Genomic DNA, 23,214 nt, shown 5'->3' with positions numbered 1-23,214 from the left:
TTTAACATTACATATATCAACAGTTTTAGAAAACTGCTTTTTGGATTTGAGAGAAATCTTTTCTATTTAGTAGATCAGCCTTTAGTAGCTACTAATATCCTTTTAGCACCATAGTAGCATCTGGTAGAACGATCATATTGTACAGTAGAATTATAAACTGTTCAACTGAATATCAGAGCTGAAATATTTATATGAACTGAGAAGAATTTTTAAGGCATCTGGAGGGCTGCAGTTTAACATGGATTTTGTACCTACCCTCCAGAACCTTGTTTAACGAAACATCAGCATGCCAGATATCAATTTACACACTGTGACAGCTGGCGCATAATAATAATAATTTCATTTTCTGTTCTTCAGCTTGTATTGAGAAATTTGGGTCACCGTATACAAGAAGTCCAGATTTCCTTACATGCGTTCATAGTAAGCATTTTTCATATTGTATATTACAACTAAACATAACAGCCATTTTGTTTGAGGTGGGGAGGCACCTCAGTCATCTCCATTCTGATAGAATTTTGGCACCTCTCCTACCCGTTTGCTTTCTTGAGGACCTTATGTCATGTGTGGCACCCTTCTAGCTGAAGGACCAGTTGAGACTCTATTCCTTTCAGAATCCATTAATGCTGCTCCTTTGTCTTCCAAAGGGTGATGTCAGGCATTCTTTCTCCCCTGCTTTCTCAAGGGCTGAGCAATCTGGGAAACAAGAGACAAGAACTAGGATTTACAATTACGTCTTTCACTGGGCTTGGCTTGTCACTTTCTTTTTCTTTCCTTAGAAAAAATAAGTAAAAGTTTGGTTCTTCTCTGTTAAGCCTGAATTTCACCTTAAGTCATTTTGGAGTCACTTAAGAGGGACTTTGGTGACTTTCTGCACAGGGTGAATTTCATCCATCACATGACAAATTTCTGTGTTGTATGAAAAGCTGCCAAATCACATTTATTCAGGTCGTAAGTAAAAAGATGGGTTTGCCAACCATGCAAACTCAACTTGGAATCATGTTGAAAGTCAAGCTGGGTTCTTTCTGGCCTGTGAATTTATTAATGGTAAAGATTCTGCAGTTGGAATTTAGTTAACCATTATGTTAACTATCCAGTTCCCTCTCCCATAGCTATGTTGGCACCATAATGCTAAGAATATAAAGTAGCAAAAATATTTTTTTCACTCATGTAAGCAGATACAATTCTAAATATACCCAGAAAGCAAATCAACTGAATAAACAGGCATTATTTATACCTAATCACTTTTTAATTTTTCCTCTGTACTTCAGTGTCTTATCATGGTCCAGTTTGATTGGTCATGAAATCCTACCAATGTTAGGGAGTTGTTCACAAAAGGAGGGATACAATTACCACTTCACTAAGTTTTCAAGGTTAAAATCCATTAGCACTTCAGCAGCTTCCCTAAACTGTTGACAGAGTTTGCTGTATTTGAACTCCAAGAATAATAAGCAAAAATTTAAGACCTGAATTTACAAAATGCAGCAACATGACTTACATAATATAAAAGAATCATCTGAATAATTCATAAATGTTTTAGAAATACTGGGCCAAAGGGCATTTACCTGTGTAAGGATGAATAAAAGCTGAGGAAGGGGCTAAGAATTTGGCCAATTGTAGGTGAAGAGGTTTAGCACTATAATCATATATTCTTTCCAGTTTAAAATCCAAAAATGTTTAAAACAGAGGGCATACAAATGTAATGAACTGATGGCTGGACTGTGGCCAGCTTGGGTGCTTGGGTACACAGGGGTAGGGGAAAGAGGGTGTGGAAGGAGCCCCCCATATTACATCTACTCACAGAATTTGCTATCGTTTCAGTCCTTGTGTTCACCTGACCAAAAGGACTCCATGAGTCTGACACTTCTTAATGATCTCATTTCTGTGTTCAAACAAGATGGTAGAGGGTCTCTTCAACATAGCAGACAAATGTGTAACAGGATCCAATGGCTGGAGGTTGATGCTAGACAAATTCAGGCTGGAAATAAGGTGCACACTTTTAACAGTGATGGTGATTTAGCCATTGGACCAAGCATACCAAGGGATGTGAAGATTCTCCGTCATGTAAAATCTTTATAACAGTCTTTTTAAAAGATGCTGTAATTCAAACAAATTATAAGATTGATGATGGAATTACTGGGTAAATTCTATGACTTGTGTTATGCAGGAGGTCAGACTAGATGATGTAATGGTTCTTTCTGGCCTTAAAATGTATGATTAGGCTTGCTTTTTTTTTTTTTTAATGAGGCAAGTAGATGGTGTCATTTTTGTAACTTGACAAATTCCCAGTGCAGTTTTAATCCAACAAATTGGTAAATCTCAGAGGATAAATTTAGAAGTCATAAGTGGCAATTACTATGTTCAGACTTTCAAGCTAAGGTCTCGTTTTGATGTCAATTTTGAAAAAACTAGAAATTTTATAAATTAAGGTGTGATATCTGGATATGAGAAAAGAGAATACTTGTGCTAGGAGATCTAAAGGAATAGAGACAAAGGCCTACAGAGCCTGATTCTGTTTCCTGTTACTTTGATGTAAATCAGGAATAATTCCAATTAAATTATTGGAATTACACTTGTAAAACTAGTGAGAGAGCATAATCAGACCCTGTGTTATAAACAAACCAATCTGGAAAAAGGGACAAAGCATCCAGCACAATGCTGGCACTGTACAAAAAATAAAATAGTTAATTCTTCCATTGCCAGTGGGTTTGGACATATTTTATTGTCTCACTGTATTTCTCCCATTTTGCTCTGCAGAACAGGTAGGGATGGAGTGTGTAGGAAAAGATGCAGAGGCCAGAGATCCTCTGAAAATTTGGGCACCAACCCTGTCTGTTCATTTTGTCTACTAGGCTCCTCTGAATAGCATCACAAAGTGTACAAAGATAGTTAATGCTGCTTTGAACAATGTTAAGCTTACTGTACACAAGCTTTGGTCTGCATAGGGAAAGGAACATGCTCAGAGCTGCTGTTTCTTGGCTTGTTTCCCTGCTCCCTGACCCTCCTTACCCTTTCCCCGTCCTCCCCCCTTTGGTATGACCTGTCAGCTGTGCAGAGACTTTCTAGAGGGGACGTTGGCATGTGTGGTGGACAGCCTGTATACCAGCCTTTTCCTACTGTGTAGCCTTCCTCATGCCCTTTCAATAGGTTTGCTCTGCTCTGCAGAGCTGGGGGAGGGAAGACATTTAGACCTTGTTTGTGATTGAGTGTTCTTCGTTATCACTGTGAGCCTTTCAAGGAGGGCTAGGTGCAAAGGCTTTGGCTAGTGATTCTCAGACATTCTCAGCATTTCAAGACAAACTATTACAAACATGTATTCCTATGGCAGCAGGCTAACCACATTCCATTCCCTAACAGTTCTCTAGTGCCTTCCTCCCTCTCCCGCAACAGAAGTATTACTGAGCCTAAGACAAGTTCTTATCTTCTCTATAGCTTGGTCATGACTGGAAATTCTTGATGTTACTTTAATTGCAGAGCTGCTAAGGTGGCTGTAGCCTTATCACATTTTGATAGAAATGGACAGAATTATGGGTGGGAATGTAAATACCATCAAATGTAGGCATTTTAGCCCTTTGGGCCTATTTTAAGAATTCCTTTTTCCTTCTCCTCCCCCTCCCCCCCCCCACCAACGCACCATATACAGCAACAGAAACCACCACCAATTACATTTTCCCTTTGTCCTTCAGTTCACTTCAGAAATGATTGAGTCTTTATCATAAGCAGGATCACAGTTGACAGGTATTTTTGTGAGAGTGTCTGAACTTGTACCATACCATCCTTTAATCCAGTTACTATTACTAGGCCCTATTAAGCATTCAGCAGGAAGGGGAGGGGGAAATTTTCATGCCATCCATTGCATTAATTCAAAAATAAATACAAAACTATTGCTACAGGGAAACTGGATAATTTGCAGCAGCAAAAATGGCTACACTTATTTTTTGAGTCTTCGTAAAGTTTAAAAACACTGTAGGTATACATGATTTAAGAGGGGTGCTAAGATGATAGGCACATGTCCTTCGTGGGCAGTGAAAACTTAGGGCTTGTCTACATGGGGAAGCTCTTCTAGAATAATCTAGACTGAATTCAAAGTGCAGTAACTATTCCACACTAAGGGCAAGTCTACACTACAAAATTTTAAGTCTACCTAAATTTCATTAATTTGTAAATCAGTTTTGCAGGTCCACACTACGCTCCTTGTGTCAGCGGTACATGTCCTCACCAGCAGCGCTTCCATCGATGCAGAGCCAAGTGCACCATGGGTAGCTACCCCACAATTCGCCTCCATCTAGTACAGTGTGTTTTGGGAAGGGTTTGCAGTGCCTCATGGGGTAAACGAGTTGTGCAGGGATGACTGGGAACATAGTTTCAGCGTTCCAGGATGCAGTTGTATCCATCCCATAATTTTAGCTGCATCCCATAATGTTTCATGCCTCTTTTCAAAGCCCCCCAAACCTGCTTGTCCGCCATCTATGTGAGAAGCATGGATCCTGCACAGCTCTGCACTATTGTGATGAGTGTTGCGAGTACAACGCCCCGATCCTGCACCATAATAGCACTATTTGCAGAGCTGCCAGAGGAGTTGTGGGGAACATGACGATTCCTTGGAGGCTAGATTGCTGTAGGACAAAGAAACAATTCAAGGTTGTTGTTGGTATTCATGGAGCAGCTGCAGACGATGGAGCACAACTTCTAAGCCTTTGAAACAAGCACTGACTGGAGGGATCACATCATTATGTAGGTATGGGATGATGAGCAATGGCTGCAGAACTTTCAGATGCGCAAAGCCACATTCCTGGATGGGTGGGCGGAGCTCGCCCCAGCACTCTGGTGTAGTGATATCAAAATGAGAGCTACACTGACAGTGGAGAAGTGAGTGATGATCGCTGTGTGGAAGCTTGCAATGCCAGATTGCTACTGGTGAGCCAGGAATCAATTTGGAGTTGGGAAATCCACTGTGATGGTTGCTGTAATGCAAATGTGCAGGGCCACTAATCGCGTCCTGCTACAAAGGACTGTGATTCTGGGCAATGTGCAGGACATAGTGGATGGTTTTGCGGCAGTCAGGTTCCCGAACTCTGGTGGGGCAATAGATGGCACGCATATCCCTATTTTGTCTCCAGACCACCTTGTCACATAGAAAAGTAACCCTTTCTGCTGATGTACCATGGTATTGCAAGCACTGGTGGATCACTGAGGATGTTTTACCAACATCAATGTGGGATGGTCAGGGAAGGTGCATGACACACGCATTTTTAAGAACACAGGCTTGTTCAGAAAGCTGCAAGCAGGGCCTTTCTTTCCAGACCAGAGGATTACCATTGGGGATGTTGAAATGCCACTAGTGATTCTGGGAGACTCTGCTTACCCCTTACTCCTGTGGCTCATGAAGCCATGCACCGGCCACTTCAACAGCAGCAAGGAGCACTTCAACTACAGGCTCAGCAGGTGCAGAATGACAGTTGAATGTACCTTTGGCTATTTGAAAGGCTGTTTGCGCTGTCCACTCACGAAATTAAACCTCGGTGAAAAAAAATCCCAATGATTATAGCTGCCTGCTGTGTCCTTCATAATATCAGAAGCAAATGGAGAAAAATTTCTGCCAGGGTGGAGGGTGGAGGTAGAACAGCTGTCTGCTGATTTTGAGCAGCCAGATACCAGGGCTATAAGAAGATCTCAACAGGGAGCTATTTGGCTCAGCGAGGCTGTGAAAGACCATTTTAATAGTGAGCCACAGTAATTTGTGTTGCTGTAGTGTGCTCTGCCTGGCATTGGTTTTATGCACCCTAGTATGAATTTTGTAATGTGTGTGTGTGTAATAATATAACATTGCAAATACAACTATTGCTGTTATCTGTGAATGATTTCAGCCCCAGCCAGTATATGTTGTGAACTAATAAAGATGACTTAAGTTTCCATAAATAGACTTTCATTCCAAACCCAGACAAAACAGACATATTTATAACTGAATGAAACTTTATAAATACAGGGAAAAGAACCTTTGAAGGGGAAAGAACAGTCATTCCCATTTCACAAACACATTCATCAGCCTTGTCTCTCACAGGTCAGTGTATATGTGGCTGCGATTGCCTGAACTCTTCCCCGGAAGTGATAGGGATAGTGCAGCGGCCTTGGACGCCACCTGGAATGTGGCAGGGGTGTGAAGGGAGGTCTTGGAATGCAATTCTAAATGGGCTGCAGAGGGAGGCGAGCATGGGTCTGTTCAATCTTGAAGGTCAGCAAGAGTCTCCAGCATTTCTGTCTGACGCTTGAGAAGCACTAGCATCTCCTGCTGCACATCTCTCTCCTTTTCCTGTGTCTTTCTCCTCTCTGCTCGATCCCCGCCCATGCTGTCTGTGAGGGTGATCCTCCAAGCCCTGTGTTTATCTGAAGCACCAGAGGCTTGCAGTATCTCTTGGAACATGTCATCCTGCCTCCTCTCCTTCCCCTCCTCCTTATCTGGCTGAGCTGCTCCACTGATGTAGATGGAGAGACCCCCAAGGCCACATTTCCAGATACAAAGATGCACAGAAGTCCTCTTGTGATTGTATTCACAAGATAAATGGAAACTTGCTATCCTGAACTCACTCCCCTTGATGCACACAAGTTCAAAGCACTACATTCGCATTTCTCCTTGGGATTCATAGAGCATGGTGGCATTCCCAGCTATGGTGAGTACGGTTGCGGGGGGGGAATGTAGCTGAACGGAGTATATGTGGATAGGGCAACTGAACTGAATACTGGCACCGTTTTCCATAGGCAGTGGTGATTTTAGCTGATCTCTCACTCCTGAGGGTAATGGAGGCTGAAAGGAAACAGCTTGTGCATGCATCCAGCTGCAGACTGGGTCCGTATGCTGCTAGCCTGTGTGCTGCATTGGTGACTGTTGAAGTAATTGCTGAGTGCCATGGGAAAGTGTCCTACCATGGTGGAAGAACTAACTGAGACCTCCCCAGAAACCTTTGGCAGAAGTTGCAGACTTATCTCCAGGAAAGTTTCCTCGAGATCTCTATGGAGGATTCACAGGACATCCGAGTGCACATAAACTGTTCTGCAGGGCCCCCTCTGCCTAACTGTATAGCCAGGGGAATGAGAAGCAGATAGTAACTCTTCCTCTATTGATTATTTCACTGCTGCTTCTAGCATGAATATAAAAGAGTAAATGAACAGATGTGTCCCTGCAATATCAAAGCAAACTGCATACTTGCCAGAGGTTCCTTCCTCTGTATCAGCCTCACCCACACTGGACTGTAGGGACTGGCTCGACTGCTCTGGAGTCAAAAACAGGTCCTGGCTCACTGTGCCACTGGATCCCCCTGTTGCCTGTCCCCCGTACTCCTCCTCCTTCTCTTCCTCATCCAACACCTCCTCACTGTTCCTTGTGGGGGCCTGTGACTGAGTTCTTCAAAGTATCAACAGGGCTCTTAGGGGTGGTGGTGGGGTCTCCACTGAGGATGGCATGCAGCTCTTTGTAAAAGCGGCATGTCTGCAGTTCTCCACCAGAGCAACTGTTAGCCTCCCTTGCCTTCTGCTATGCTTGCCACAGCTCCTTGGCTTTCACGGGGTGCTGCTGCGGGTCCCTCTTTTAGCCCTTCTCCATGCCTCGCGCGATCTGCTCGGAGATATCAACGTTTCTATGGCTGGATCGGAGCTGTGCCTACACAGCCTCTTCTCCCCACAGTCCCAGGAGATCCTCCACCTCCCATGTACTCCAGGCAGGAGCGTGTCTGCAGCGTATAGCCAGCAGGTCAGCTGGGCAGTTGCTAGGTGAGCGCTCCATGCCGACCAAACAGGAAATGGAATTTCAAAAATGTGCAGGGATTTAAAGGGGAGGGGCATATATACCTGTGTACCTGTCTGCCAAGCAGTGGAGTTCAAAATGGTGACCAGAGCAGTTATGGTGAGGCATTGTGGGACACCTCCTGGAGACCACTAAAATTGACGTAACTAACCTAAGATGCTATACCTCTCACTGAGGTGGAGTTACTAAGTTGGCATAGTGAGCGAGTTACATCAGTGGCAGCTGTGCTTTAGTGTAGACACTTACAGAGTTAGGTTGACACAAGCTGCTGTACATAGGCCTAACTCTGCAGTGTGGACCAGGCCTAACTCTGCATGTGGATACTCTTATTCCCCTCCAATAGTGCCTTGTATGGTTTGCTTAATCCACTTCCAGAGCGGATTAAGATCATACAAAAGCACTCTTAGCCCTGGTCTACATTACGAATTTATGTCAGTATAACTACATCGCCCAGGTGTGTGGAAAATCCATATTCCTGAGTGACATAGTTATACCAACCTAACCCCCGGTGTAGACAGTGCTCTAATGATAGGAGGGCTTCTCCTGTTGACATAGCTACTGCCTCTCGGGGAGGTGGAATACCTGTGCTGATGGGAGAAGCTCTGTCAATGTAGGCGATGTCTTCACTAAGTGCTACAGTGGAAGCGGTGGCATTGAAAGTGTAGCCACTCCCTTACTGTGGAGTAAGAGTACCCACATGGGGTGCTAGTGCAGAATAGCTGTTCTGCAGTAGTTGTCCCATGCTGTTTTCCCCCTGTAGACAATCCCTGGGAATCTTTCTAAAATGTTCATTGAGCAGTAACCAAATACCACTGTGCTGTAAATGCTTCCAAAATATGGCAAAGGGATTTGCTTTGTCTGCATCATTAAAAGTATGTTTTTTAAAAAGTTTTTCAAAGTAAACTGTTTCAAAGGCATGCCTTCAAGATCAAAGAGAGTAAGATGAGAGAAATGCAGTTCCCATTATTCTGACAAAGGAAAACATTCACTTAGTTGTGAAATACCTAACCCAAAATCTTATGTCCTCTGTAGCTGAGCAGTCTGACCAGACTTGTCATCAAAATAGGAAGATGAGGTAACACTATCCATCCCCCCATAATACACATACGCATGCACACAGAGCACATTTAAGAAAATAATTGTCAAGGGATGGCCCAATCATTAGTCTCATCAGAACCGGTGGATGAAGAATCCTTCCGGTTTTCTCCTTAATTTATACACACTCTTGCTGGACATAGCAGACATTTTGTAACTGTACTAGAGGTGAGAGAGGAAAGCGAAGTCAGTGATATTTGACCTAAATGTGCTGCCTGGGAACATCCTGGCAGTGATCTTGATTTACAATGGGTAAAAATAAGGTGTCTCTCCTGATAGGTTTTCAGCAGTCTGGCTGTAATGGTAGAAGTATTCAGCAATATCATCAACCTTTACTGGAGACAAACAGTGATTAGTGCAGAGAATAAAGTCAGGAGAGAATTTTTTTTTTTTTTTATTCCCCCACTGTGCTACTAATTTGCTATATTATTATGGTCAAGTAACTAAGGCCAGGTTTTTCAAAAATGGCCATTAATGTAGTGTGTCCAACTTGAGACATCTAGGGTCTGATGTTAAGATGTGCTTACCTTCAGCTGGAGTGGGGTGGGGGGGATGTGAGAAAACCTTGATCTATGCAGGAAATAGCCCGACTTGATTATGTAAAGAGTTGTCACTTTGGATGGGCTAGCACCAGCAGGAGAGTGAATTTGTGTGGGGGGGTGGAGGGTGAGAAAACCTGGATTTGTGCTGGAAATGGCCCACCTGTTGATCACTTTAGATAAGCTATTACCAGCAGGACAGTGGGGTGGGAGGAGGTATTGTTTCATGATTTCTGTGTGTATATAAAGTCTGCTGCAGTTTCCACGGTAAACATCTGATGAAGTGAGCTGTGGCTCACGAAAGCTCATGCTCAAATAAATTGGTTAGTCTCTAAGGTGCCACAAGTACTCCTTTTCTTTTTCTGAAAGTAAAGCCATAGATCTCTCAAGCTGAGCACCCAAAATCAGTTGGTCATTTTGAAAATGTTGGCCTTTACCTCGGTGCCTCACTTTTCTGATATGTAAAATAGTCGTAATGATACTTAGCTTTGTAAAAGGACTTTGGGATCCTCTGACAAAAGGCACATTGTTATTTATTGTTATTGCATGTAGTGCACCAGTCCAATTGCCTCCTACTCCAAAAATAATATGTTTACATAGGTTTTTGGCTCCCAGTAAGCATAACTGTTTTTGTTCTAAGCTGACTTATCTGCAATTCATGGCATAGGCCAGTTTCTACTTGGGGGATGAGGGAAGGAAGGGACGAGTGAACAATTATAAAGCATTTTACAAGGAAACATTGCCAGTGGTGCTTGCAGTAATACTAAAAAAGCAAACAAGTAAACAACAACAAAAACCATCCCCTAACGCTTTGCTCTTACTTTTAAAGTACTTTTTATCAAAGGTTCTCAAATTACTTTACAAAGAAGGGGGTAAGTATTAGCACTATGAGCATTTTTGTCATTTAAATCAGTAGATTTCTGGCTGAACAAGGCTTTGGCCCTATGTGGAGGGCATTTATTGTCACAGCATAGGCTCTGATCGTGGTGGGCCGTTGATCTGTTTGGAGCTCTGTTTGCTTCACTGGGGTTCTGCTCAGTCATAAGAGTCCATCCGCCCTGATTGCAGGATGAGGCCAGAGTGGGCATTGTGAAACTACTTACATTGTTTTCTCTAAACACTGTTGGCTGCAGTCTGTCCAGGCCTTGAACGGATATGCAGTGTGGGGTGTTCCTTAGTGTCCTGGGGGCATAAGGTACCCCAAAGGGGAAGCAGGGAATCCTAGCTCTGCAACCCTGCTACCGCCAAGCACTAGCTACCTGGCCATGCATGGGACACCTCAAGCATTGTAAATTGCAAGATTGGGACCATGAATTGTAAGTTCTCTGGGGTAAGGACTCTCTCTTCTTGTGTGTTTGTACAATGTCCTGCAGTGTGGGCACCCAATCCTGATTGGAGCCTTTATAATAGTGCTAATGCTTGCAGCGGGCACCGTAAAGATTCCAACGTTTTTGTTCACTGAAGTAATTACCTTTTGTCCCATGATTTGTGATATTGTTTCCACTTAGAATGGGGAATGTCTCAAACCCATCATTGTGCATTTATATACTGCAGGAGGTTAATGTCCAGATTTTAATGGCACCCCTTTTACATACATTTGTTATGCATTGCTTGTCCTGATTGTATTTGAACTTTTTTTATAGACTCCTCCTTGTTGCATTAAACTGAAGTGAACCAACAGTAATAGAAATTCCAGCACTTTTAGCCTGCAAATCCAAGCTGAGCTGTGAAACTACTTTAAAAAAAAAAAAAAAGCAATCCAGCTCAAAGCGAAGACGGAGTCAATGAAGAATTATAATATGCAACAGTATTTTAATAGTTTTTGCCAAGTCTGATGGTCCTGCAGATTGCACTGTGGCTAAAATTCATGTAGAAAACCCTCTCTGTGTGTGGGCCTTTCTACTGTCTGGATGGGAATGGGTGGTCTCTACATCTGTTCCAGATATGCTGATGCGAAGGGGCAGGTTTTGAAAAGGTCCCATGGGATGTGTGTTTATGAAGATCCAGTAGCCCAAAGCACCTGCATAAAGGGCATTATTCTTTGGGCCCTACCAAATTCCTGTTCCATTTTGGTCAATTTCACAGCCAGGAGGTTTTAAAATTAGTCAGTTTCACATTTTCAGATGTTCACATCGGAAATTTCATGGTGGTGTAACCCTGGGGGGTCATAGAATCATAGAATATCAGGGTTGGAAGGGACCTCAGGAGGTCATCTAGTCCAACCCTCTGCTCAAAGCAGGACCGATCCCCAATTAAATCATCCCAGCCAGGGCTTTGTCAAGCCTGACCTTAAAAACTTCTAAGGAAGGAGATTCCACCACCTCCCTAGGTAACACATTCCAGTGTTTCACCACCCTCCTAGTGAAAAAGTTTTTCCTAATATCCAACCTAAATCTCCCCCACTGCAACTTGAGACCATTACTCCTTGTCCTGTCATCCGCTACCACTGAGAATAGTCTAGATCCATCCTCTTTGGAACCCCCTTTCAGGTAGTTGAAAGCAGCTATCAAATCCCCCCTCATTCTTCTCTTCTGTAGACTACATGATCCCAGTTCCCTCAGCCTCTCCTCGTAAGTCATGTGTTCCAGTCCCCTAATCTTTTTTGTTGCCCTCCGCTGGACTCTCTCTAATTTTTCCACATCCTTCTTGCAGTGTGGGGCCCAAAACTGGACACAGTACTCCAGATGAGGCCTCACCAATGTCGAATAGAGGAGAACAATCACGTCCCTAGATCTGCTGGCAATGCCCCTACTTATACATCCCAAAATGCCATTGGCCTTCTTGGCTACAAGGGCACACTGTTGACTCATATCCAGCTTCTCGTCCACTGTAACCCCTAGGTCCTTTTCTGCAGAACTGCTGCCTAGCCATTTGGTCCCTAGTCTGTAGTGGTGCATTGGATTCTTCTGTCCTAAGTGCAGGACTCTGCACTTGTCCTTGTTGAACCTCATTAGATTTCTTTTGGCCCAATCCTCCAGTTTGTCTAGGGCCCTCTGTATCCTATCCCTACCCTCCACTGTATCTACCACTCCTCCCAGTTTAGTGTCGTCTGCAAACTTGCTGAGGGTGCAATCCACACCATCCTCCAGATCAATTATGAAGATATTGAACAAAACCAGCCCCAGGACCGACCCCTGGGGCACTCCACTTGATACTGGCTGCCAACTAGACTTGGAGCCATTGATCACTACCCATTGAGCCCGACAATCTAGCCAATTTTCTACCCACCTTATAGTGCATTCATCCAGCCCATACTTCTTTAACTTGCTGACAAGAATACTGTGGGAGACTGTGTCAAAAAAGCTTTGCTAAAATCAAGGAACACCATGTCCACTGCTTTCTCTTCATCCACAGAACCAGTTATCTCGTCATAGAAGGCAATTAGATTAGTCAGGCATGACTTGCCCTTGGTGAATCCATGCTGACTGTTCCTGATCACTTTCCCCTCATCTAAGTGCTTCAGAATTGATTCCTTGAGGACCTACTTCATGATTTTTCTGGGGACTGAAGTGAGGCTGACTGGTCTGTAGTTCCCAGGATCCTCCTTCTTCCCTTTTTTAAAGATGGGAACTACATTAGCCTTTTTCCAGTTGTCCGGGACTTCCCCGGATCGCCATGAATTTTCATAGATAATGGACAATGGCTCTGCAATCACATCCGCCAACTCCTTTAGCACTCTCTGATGCAACGCATCCGGCCCCATGGACTTGTGCACATCCAGCTTTGCTAAATAGTCCCAAACCACTTCTTTCTCCACAGAGGGCTGGTCACCTTCTCCCCATGCTGTGCTGCCCAGTGCAGTAGTCTGGGGGCTGACCTTGTTTGTGAAGACACAGGCAAAAAGAGCAATGAGTACGTTCGCTTTTTCCACATCCTCTCTCACTAGGTTGCCCCCATCATTTAGTAAGGGGCCCACACTTTCCTTGACTTTCTTCTTGTTGCTAACATACCTGAAAAAACCCTTCTTGTTACTCTTAACATCTCTTGCTAGCTGCAACTCTAGGTGTGATTTGGCCTTCCTGATTTCACTCCTGCATGCCCGAGCAATATTTTTATACTCCTCCCTGGTCATTTGTCCAATCTTCCACTTCTTGTAAGCTTCTTTTTTGTGTTTAAGATCAGCAAGGATTTCACTGTTGAGCCAAGCTGGTTGCCTGCCATATTTACTATTCTTTCTACACATTGGGATGGTTTGCCCCTGTAACCTTAATAAGGATTCTTTAAAATACAGCCAGCTCTCCTGGACTCCTTTCCCCCTCATGTTATTCTCCCAGGGGATCCTGCCCATCAGTTCCCTGAAGGAGTCAAAGTCTGCTTTTCTGAAGTCCAGGGTCCGTATTCTGCTGTTCTCTTTTCTTCCCTGTGTCAGGATCCTGAACTCGACCATCTCATGGTCACTGCCTCCCAGGTTCCCATCCACTTTTGCTTCCCCTACTAATTCTTCCCAAAAGGCGGTCAGGGTGGGAGGGTCGCAAGGCTACTGTAGGGGGGTTCTGGGATTGTCACCCTTACTTCTGCTCTGCTGCGGCCTTCAGAGCTGGGGAGCCGGAGAGGAAGGCTGCTGGCCCGGCACCCAGCTCTGACGCTAGCAGCACCTCCGGCAGCAGCACAGAAGTGAGTGTTGCAGGGTATGGGGGGGGGTGGGTTACCATATGTCCGGTTCTCCCGGCAGGCTACTGCACGAGTTGGGGGCTGACAGCTAGTGCCACAGCCTGTGTGTGTGTGTGTGTGAGAGAGAGAGTCAGCAGGTGACAGCTGGAGTCACCCGAGCTTTCTGCAGCAAGGGGAGATTTTGGAGGTGGGTCTGACCCACCTCGGGAGCAGTCCCTGTAGGGGAAGAGGAAGTCTCTTCCCTGCCCATCCCCAGCCGGGACTAGCAGCTGGAGCCCTGCACAGGCTAGGAGCCACCTGCTGTGTGCAAGATTTCATGGGGGAGATAAGATTTCATGGTCCGTGATGCATTTTTCATGACCATGAATTTGGTAGGGTCCTACTTATTGTGTATTACAACATTTGAAGAGGGGCTGCCAATGGATTTTATAGGGGCCTATTCCACCTCCACTTAGTTCCTGGTATGCAGCCTTATAACTTTTTGGTTTTGTACCTGAATGGGTGAATTTCACCTTGTGAGAACAGTCAAGTTAACAGTTTGGTTTTTGATTTAAAAATCCATCCTGAACTGGTTGACTGCTGTCTTGTGCGGAAATATTGCTGATGTGTACAATAGTATCAGCTATAAAGGCTATATGTGATGTCATTTCACATATAGAGCTCCCACTGACATCAATTGGAGTTCTGCTTGAAAAACAGTGGTAGAATCGGCTGACATTCAACTTTATTCAGCCTTGTCTGGTTAGGAACATTTTACGGTCTATAGACTAGAGGTTTGAAGTTATTTTATTAGTAGTACATCAGTCTTTTTTTTTTCTTCCTTTTTTCCTTATGATTTCTACAAAAGTGTGTACTCATGGATGTTTTGATAGCTATGTAAAATACAGCCTTTACTAAAACAAACCTATCGGTCTGATAACCTCACCCCAACAGCCAACCACCAATCCCCCCCTCTTTCCTCCAACACTGACCCTCTTCATGCCCCCCTTTCCCTCAAAAGCCTGGGAGAGTAGATGGGCTTTTCTGTGTTCCCTAAAAGTCAGCAAATTTGGGCTATTTTTGCCAAGCTGGGGGTCATCGGTTCCAAAATGTAGGGACCCTTGCCCGTCATGGAAGAAACTTCCTCCCATTTTTAATAAGGTGTGCTTCAACTTCAGTGCTTTTGCTGATTGTTACTAAGGTGGCATTGCATAAATCCTGACACAGAAGGATAATTCAGTACAGTAGCACTATGAAGCCTCTGTCTGTTGCGCCAATCACCTGTATTTCTGATAGTAATTCCAGTATTCCTAAAATGTCTTGATTTTGACAGAGGCAGGAAAACAAGCTGAGAGTTCAATGTGGTGTTTTGTTCTTTTTTTTTAACCAGATTTACCAAATCAGTGTTCTCCTTACCCTTGCCAGAAAGAGGGGACTGAAATATGTGAAGATCTAAAGGGTGACTTCTTTTGTCATTGCAGACGTGGTTGGCGTGGGCGAAAATGTGAACAAGGTAGTTATATTTGGTTTATTTCTTAATGACTTCTGATGACCAGGTAATACAGGATTGTCTGTCATGTACAATGTTTTTATACCTCATACATTTACTTGAACTGTTATTCAGTGCACTTGTAAATAGTCATTGATGCCAAACTCCAGTATTTATCCCTTCCCCACGGTTACATAATTCACAATTGCCATAGCATTGAACTTTGGTTTACACATCATTCAGGGACACTGCCCCCACCTACAAAAAAAAAAAAAGTCCTGTATGAAGCACATAACTGTATAAAATGACATTTTAAAAAAGAAAGCTAATTGTGTATAGGGTTGATCCTGGATACCCTTATTTATAGAGGACCTGATACAAAGACTACTGAAATCCCAGTGAGGATTCATATTGACTTTATTGGGGCTACTCACATAAGAACTACTTGCTTGAATAAGGGTTTGCTGGTTGTATAAATGGGAGGTTTTCCTGTGAGGTTTGCCATGTCATTTGTAGCATACAGAGGTTTCCCCAGCTCTCTCTGATTACTGGTTTCTGCTCCTTTCAGGCCTTTCATCAGAGCCATCACTTTACTGGCTGCAAGGATTAATTAAGATTCATTTGAGATCATATGCTGCTAGCTCACAATCATGCTGGCCCAGGCAGCAGGAGATCTCATAAGGGAACTGAACCTGAGCTTCCTGTAGAGCTGTGGGAATATTGTGCAGAGTGGTGGAATTATTCACAAATATTTTATTTTAAAAATGTTGTGAAATTTGTTCGTGAATTGATTTGTGCAGCTCTGTAAGCTCAGCAACGGCAATAATGTTTTGTTTTTTTACTCAATGTCTCTTCCATTGTCTTGATCATCTAGAGACACAAGTTGGGTGAGGTAATACCTTTGACTAGACCAACTTCTGCTGGTGAAAGAGACAAGATTTCGAGCTTACACAGGGCTTTTCCTTGGGTCTGGGTAATGTACTCAGTGTCACAGCTAAGGGGACTGCCTACAACCTCATCCCACATGAACCCACCGCAAGGACCTTCTATATGCTTCTCAAGATACACAAACAAGGGAACCTGGGCAGACCCATCATGTCTGGCCACAACACCTTACTGAAGGAATATCTGGATTCATAAAAACCATCCTCAAATCACTCCAAAGGGCCAGCTTCTTCCAGAACACAACCGATTTCCACCAGAAACTCAGCAACATTAATAACCTCCCTCAGAACATCATCCTTGCCACCATGGACGTCACCTCCCTGTATCCCAATAACCCTCACAATGACTGCATCGCTGCCTGTCTCAGATATCTACAAGATAATGGACAACACTCAGCCATGCACCCCAGACACATCACCAAACTCCTCCATTTCATCTTCACCCATGACAATTTTACATTCAACAGCAAACACTGTTCTAAACCATGGGAACAGCTGTGGGTACTAGGATGGCTCCCCGATATGCCAACCTCTTCATGGGCCACCTTGAAAAAGAATTTCTGAACAAATGTACCACAGAACCAATGATATTCCTGAGATACAGCAATGATGTTTTCATCCTCTGGACAGACAACCTAAACTCACTCATAGATTTCTACCACAACTTCAACAATCACCACCCATCCATTCAACTCTCTCTAGAACACTCTCACTTACTAGCATCAACTTTCTGGACACCACAATTAGCTTCAACAATGGAACCCTGCAGACAGCTATATACAAGAAACCCACAGATCACCACACCCTTCACAGATCTAGTAACCATCCCAAACACACCAAGACATTTGCTTTCTGCAGCGAGGCATTCAGATACCACAGAATATGCTCTGAGGAGAAAGTCCAGGATATACACCTTAACACACTTAAAACTGCCTTCACCAAACAAGCACACTCCACCAGATAAGTAGATTGCATCATGGAATGGTCCACCTAAATACCTCAAGAGAACTGGCTTCAATACAGAGATAAAATCCCCTCTGACTGTACACCCATAGTTCTCGCCTACTACTCCACATTGGAACCTGTACGGGGTATCATTAAAGAGTTACAACCCATACTCGATGGGATTACACCCTGAAAGAATTTTTTCTGGAACCCCCTCTTCTGGCCTTCAAACAACCCGCTGAGCCTCTCCAAGCTCCCCACAGGCCAGTATACACCAACTCAAAGAGGCACCAGATCCTGTCAGAATATATGCAAAATCTGTAGACCTTTCTCCACTGCTACGATGACCAACGCTCCTTACAACACACCTTTCAAGGTTCATAGGTCTTACACATGCCTATCACAACGTGTGGTGTACCTCATCCAGTGTCCTAAATGTGCCCATAAATATGTGGGTGAAACGAGACAGTCACTACACTCTCTCAAATGAACTCACACAGAACAGTGACAAAAGACAAAAACATCGTATCACCTGTGCGTGAATACTTTACAGAGTGATCACTCTATATCTGACCTATCATTCCTCATTCTCAAAGGAAATCTGCACACCTTCCAAAGACAATTCTGGGAGCTTAACCTCAGAACTTTGCTAGACACTAAAGATCATGGACTGAATAGACACACTGGTTTTATGGCTTAGTACTACAATCTGTAACCCACTAACAACCCCTCCCCCTCCTTATCTTTTTTCTCCTCTCCTTTCCTTTCCCCCTATGACTGGAGGGGAGTTAAGAGGCCATTTCACCTTGAATGGTTCCTTGAAATATGTGTTAACTATTTATGCTGCACAATCCGTTCCACCTTGTGGAACGTTCCACCTTAGCTTTGACACTCTGAGTACATTTCCCAGACCCCAAGAAGAGCTCTGTGTAACTCGGAAGCCTGTCTCTCTCACCAGCAGAAATTAGTCCAGTAAAAGATATTATCTCACCCACCTTGTCTGTACTATCCTGGGACCAGTACGGCTACAATAACACTGCATTGATCATACTGTTGTTTAAATTTTGAGTATAAAGATCCCTTCCCAGATGTGGCTCAGGATGCTATATGAACATCAGGTCTGCTCCTGCAAACACATATGGGAGTTACTTTACTCGTGGCGATAGTACCATCAGCTTCATTAGGATGATTCCCAGGAGTAAAGACACACATACCTGTTTGCATACATTTCAGTAGTGGTTGTCGAAGATCCTAGGTGCAATAAATAAGTAAGTGTGTGTGTGTGTGTGTGTATTTGAGTTGGTATGCACGTTTTTGAAGCTGTTTCTACACATAACAATTGTTCTTCCATCTCTTGATATCTAGATATTAATGAATGCAGTGTGCAGAATGGTGGCTGTAACCAAGTCTGTCTCAACAACCCAGGCAGTTACCGCTGTTCATGCTATAGTGGCTATGCTCTTCTTAAAAACAATAAAATATGTGAAGGTAAGATCAATGTATACCTTTAATTTCAGGTTAGCTGTTACATTAAAGTCAATGATTAGCAGTTCTCGATCACGGTGGACAACATTAGGGTATGTGTTATGTTTATATTATTTTGGATATAAGGTAGGTGGGAGGTAAAATGTGTGGGTGGAAGTGAGATAGTGGTTTGAAACTTAAGGACTTGGTAAGGGTCCCCTGGCTTGCTAGGAGCCACCCTAGAATATTTGTTGAAGTCAATAGGCACTGTCTTCCCCTCTGTCCGGTGAGTGCTCGGCCCAGTCCCTGCCCCTGCCCTGCCTCTTGTCTGCCTCCTCCCCTGAGTGCGCAGTGTCCCCACTCCTCCCCCTCCCGCCCGGAAAGTCCTAAGCGCTGCCAAACAGCTGTTAGGCGGTGGCAGGGTGGGAAGCACTGGGTGGGATAGGGAGGAGTGGGGACACGGCGTGCTTGGGGGGAAGGAGAGGAGGGGAGCTTGGCTGCCGGTGTGTGCAGGGCACCCGTGAATTGTTCCCTGTGGGTGCTCCAGCCCCGGAGCATCCACGGAGTTGGCACCTATGTGTTCGACAGTCAGCAGTGGGAGGGGGCCATTGGAGGAATGGGTGGAGATTTGCTGGCTGTAGGCAGTTTGGTCCAAGCTGGCTGAGGATGTCAAGAATGGTTTCTTCAAACACTGATCTATCAGGGATGATCGAGGCCTGGGCTCCTTAAAGAGTGATGGTAAGACCAGACTGGGAGAACATCAGACTTTGTGGCTTATGAAGAGGAAGCCTGAACTGTGGGGGGGTGAAATTGTTCTTTCCAGGGCTGGAAAAGGACTGTGATCCTGCTGATCAGTACTGGAGTTCATTCACAGATATATGTTGTAAATAATAAATCGCAGGTCTCTTAATTCAGTCCTGAGTGGAGCTGTGGTGAATGGGGATTTATGCAGTGGCCTTCAGAGAACACCTACCGTAGCTGTCGGGACCACTCTCCTGCTCCTGGGGTCCTTGTAAGAAGGGAGCAGAGGGAGGGGTGTCCCGAGGTAAAATTGCCAAATGAGAAGCTTGGTGGTAGCAGCAGTATACAAGACCAAGTCCTGGGAAACTTGGAGTTGTGACAATTACGTTTTATACTGTTAGTTTACACCAAATGTTGTGTTTTAATCGTTAGGCCAAAAGAAACTCTTAATAATTGGGTTTTTATTTTGTTTTTTTCCCCAAGTAACTGCAGCCTATTAGGATTTTATTCAGTAGTGCAAGTTTGGAATACATGCCTAGGCATGCCAGTAGTCACACCATACTTTTCTGCAACATCATAACATGGGAGTGATTCACGGAAGATTTGTGGGTTGGATTGTACTAAATTGGTCCAGCTGATCAGCCCTCACATCCTGACAACACTGAGAGGAAGAAGGGTTGGCAAGAAGAGTTGTTATGATTATTCCCAGTCTCATTGCATTGCAATATAAGAGCCTGTTGGTTTTCTTTTCTTTTTTTGTGGTGTTTGTTAAACTTAATATTATTTTTTCTTAATCTGGGTATGTACAGCAGCTAATAAATTCAGAAGGTGAAAGTGCAAAGAATGGAGCTTTCAGTCTTCCTTGCATAATCTCATTTAAGATTAACTGTTGAAATGCCCTGGTGAGGGCAGACAGCAATGTCACAAAGCAGTTTAGGACAGAAAGTGAAGCAGAACATCATGTCCAGTTGAAGCTACAGGGTGAATGTTATGTCAGCAGAATTTAACTAATCCAGATTTCAAATCCCCTTCTTTTGCAAGCTGTGCCATGGGATCATTAATGACCACAAGTGGCCAAGCCCTCAGCTCTATTTATCTCCATTCAAAAGACACATTATGTATAAACCTTTTAACGTGCTGGCACAGAATTTATTTCATAACAGTTCAGTCATCCCTGCTTATAAGAACCTTGGTCGACACACACAGTACAGGAAATAGAGCCCGGCATATGCAGAAGCTTCAGCACAATAACTTTATCAACCAAACATAAATACAAAATATGGAAATTTCCTGCAGTATTCTGGGGAGCTCTCACTGTATTAAGTTTATGTATGTAATTCCATCGGGGCGGGTGACACAGCTCCTACAGAAACTAAGAACAGTGGGGGGTGATTAGGCAAATTCACTAAGGTTGTAACACCTCTAGAGAAGTACCACCACCTGGAGATTCTCATCTACTAGTTCAAACTGGTTTCTGCAGAGAAAAACAGACAAAGGAGGACTTTTGATAAATAGCATGGGTTTAAACACACTCACGGTTACGCACCTGTGGGGGTCATCCCACTCCCCCATCGGGACATGAATGTTTGCTGTTTGCTGATCCAGCAAACACACAGGAGTTTCTGTCAAAGCGGGGGCCCCAATCCTTGGGAAGGTTTTTGGAAGGACCTTGGCCTACTGAGGCCCCATAAGACTGATGGGTGACCTCTGGTAAACTTCTAGCAGGCATATAAGGACTCGTGATTGGTTTTATATGTTTTTTTCTAGAATTTTCACCTTGAGAATCAAGGTGCTTGCTTATAGAGAACTATATGGTACCTTGTGACGGCAGGCAAAGCAGTTGTAGTTTTAATATGTTAGCAGGTCGAGGTAGACAATAAACTCTTCCCTAGTATTTACCTTGATCTGCTAGCACACGTTAAAACAACAACTTTGTCCACATTCGCCAGCACCTGCTGAAAAGTGACTTATTTTCCTCACCCCACCCCTGGACCTAAGGGGAGTATGCCTCCCTATAGCAGAACCACCCAGTACTCTTAAACTGATGCCTAATTTGGTGATTAGATTATAGACATGCACTCCTTTGGGCCCAATTCACAATAGTGCAAAGGGACACATTGACTTTGATGAGTTGTACCTATTATTCCAGCTGTGAAGTTCGCCTTGTGTCGAAAAGAAAATGTTCTGTTTAATGTTGGTTTATTAATCCAACACAACGACAATAGAACAAAAAACCTTGCTATTAAAGACAGATGTATAATAATAATAATATATATGTGCCACAGGTATCATAAATTTTAAAATGATAATATGCTTTAGGTGAAATTTGAGAGATGGTGTTTGAAAGAGATGTGGGAATTTTATAAAGTAACTGAAATTGAATTACAAATGGTTAAAGGCTGAAAATTTTAAAAAATTACATGCATTTTATGAAATTGTGTGTGTTAAAAAGAGGAAGAGCAGGGGAGAGGAGAAACCTGTATTTGTTAAAATAACGTTTCTTTGATTTTGGGTTTCAAATCTGTATTTGTGTCACCAAAAATAAAACTGGTCCTCCACTTCCTGACTGTGTGCTTCTTATTGTTCCACAGTTTGTAGTCCTGTCAAACTTGGCAACTGGGTCTATTTTTTCAGTGTTTTCCCTCTGGGTCACTTTGCATTCCTCTTCCAAAGATAGCCAATGGCTTGAAGAGAAACCAACAGCTGTTCTTGGGAAGCCTGTAATCACTTCCTTACTGGCACTGAACAGCTTTAATATTTAGCAGACCATCACTGTAGACAGATTCTCAAGGATATTAGTAAACTTCTCAATTAGCTAAATAACTGAGAAGACAGTTGACCCTGCCATACTCAAAACTTGCAAACATTGAAATGATACTGATGTGAAATAGCCCTGTGTGTTTGACTGTTTGTTTTGCAGACATAGATGAATGCACAGTATCAACAGGCATCTGTGGAGAAGCTCTTTGTAAAAATTTAATAAGCTCGTATGCATGTCTGTGTGATACAGGCTACAGATATGATAATTTAAGCAAGTCTTGTCAAGGTAAGTGCATGGAAATAATGGGATTAATTACATGGTAACATTTATAAAGTTCTGTGATGATGTAAAGCACTATGGGATTGTACAGTACATTTTATTAATCTCCCGTTCTTTTTAGTTCATCATTTAACCACTGTAGGTCAGTTGCTTTTCAGTGCCTGTGAGCAACTACAGAATAACTAAGACTTCTTGTATTGACAGGCAGAGATCTGGTTGGGATCCAGACAAATCTGTTCATAGTGTTGTTTCCATCTGTAGTGGCAGAACACTACAGAGCAGTAGTTGTTGTTTAAAAATCTCTCGTAGTATTTAGCTGCGCTTGGAGTCCTGTGTAAATAGGACTGTGTACAGCTCTGTAAGTGTTCCAGGACCAGTGTTGCCTCCAGCATTATGTCTGAGTAGTGTAAGGACATGAATTTCACATGAGCCTTTATGCACTGGAATGGGTTACCTAGGGAGGTGGTGGAACCTCCATCCTTAGAGGTTTTTAAGGCCTGGCTTGACAAAGCCTTGGCTGGGATGATTTAGTGGGTGTTGGTCCTGCTTTGAGCAGGGGATTGGACCTCCTG

General features: G+C 43.6%; 1 protein-coding gene across 4 annotated transcripts in view; it reads left to right on the top strand.

Moving 5' to 3' along the window:
- The window catches only part of GAS6 (growth arrest specific 6), an 82,532-nt gene that overhangs the window by 18,002 nt on the left and 41,316 nt on the right, over positions 1-23,214 (top strand). For 3 of the 4 annotated variants that reach the window (XR_007357458.2, XM_048856084.2, XM_048856107.2), the window contains exons 4-7: positions 358-420; positions 15,410-15,532; positions 18,763-18,885; positions 22,523-22,648. Coding sequence is in view for 3 of the 4 variants with exons in the window: in XM_048856084.2 (XP_048712041.2) it covers positions 358-420; positions 15,410-15,532; positions 18,763-18,885; positions 22,523-22,648 (435 nt within the window). In the remaining variant the exon portion in view is untranslated. The remainder of the gene's footprint in view (positions 1-357; positions 421-15,409; positions 15,533-18,762; positions 18,886-22,522; positions 22,649-23,214) is intronic. The other variant, XM_048856097.2, reaches the window with a different exon arrangement.

The sequence above is a fragment of the Caretta caretta genome, chromosome 1, assembly GCF_965140235.1.
Source record: "Caretta caretta isolate rCarCar2 chromosome 1, rCarCar1.hap1, whole genome shotgun sequence".
Lineage (NCBI taxonomy): Eukaryota > Metazoa > Chordata > Testudines > Cheloniidae > Caretta > Caretta caretta.
The sequence above is the reverse complement of the archived record's forward strand: the minus strand, read 5'-3'. Positions and strand labels throughout refer to the sequence as shown.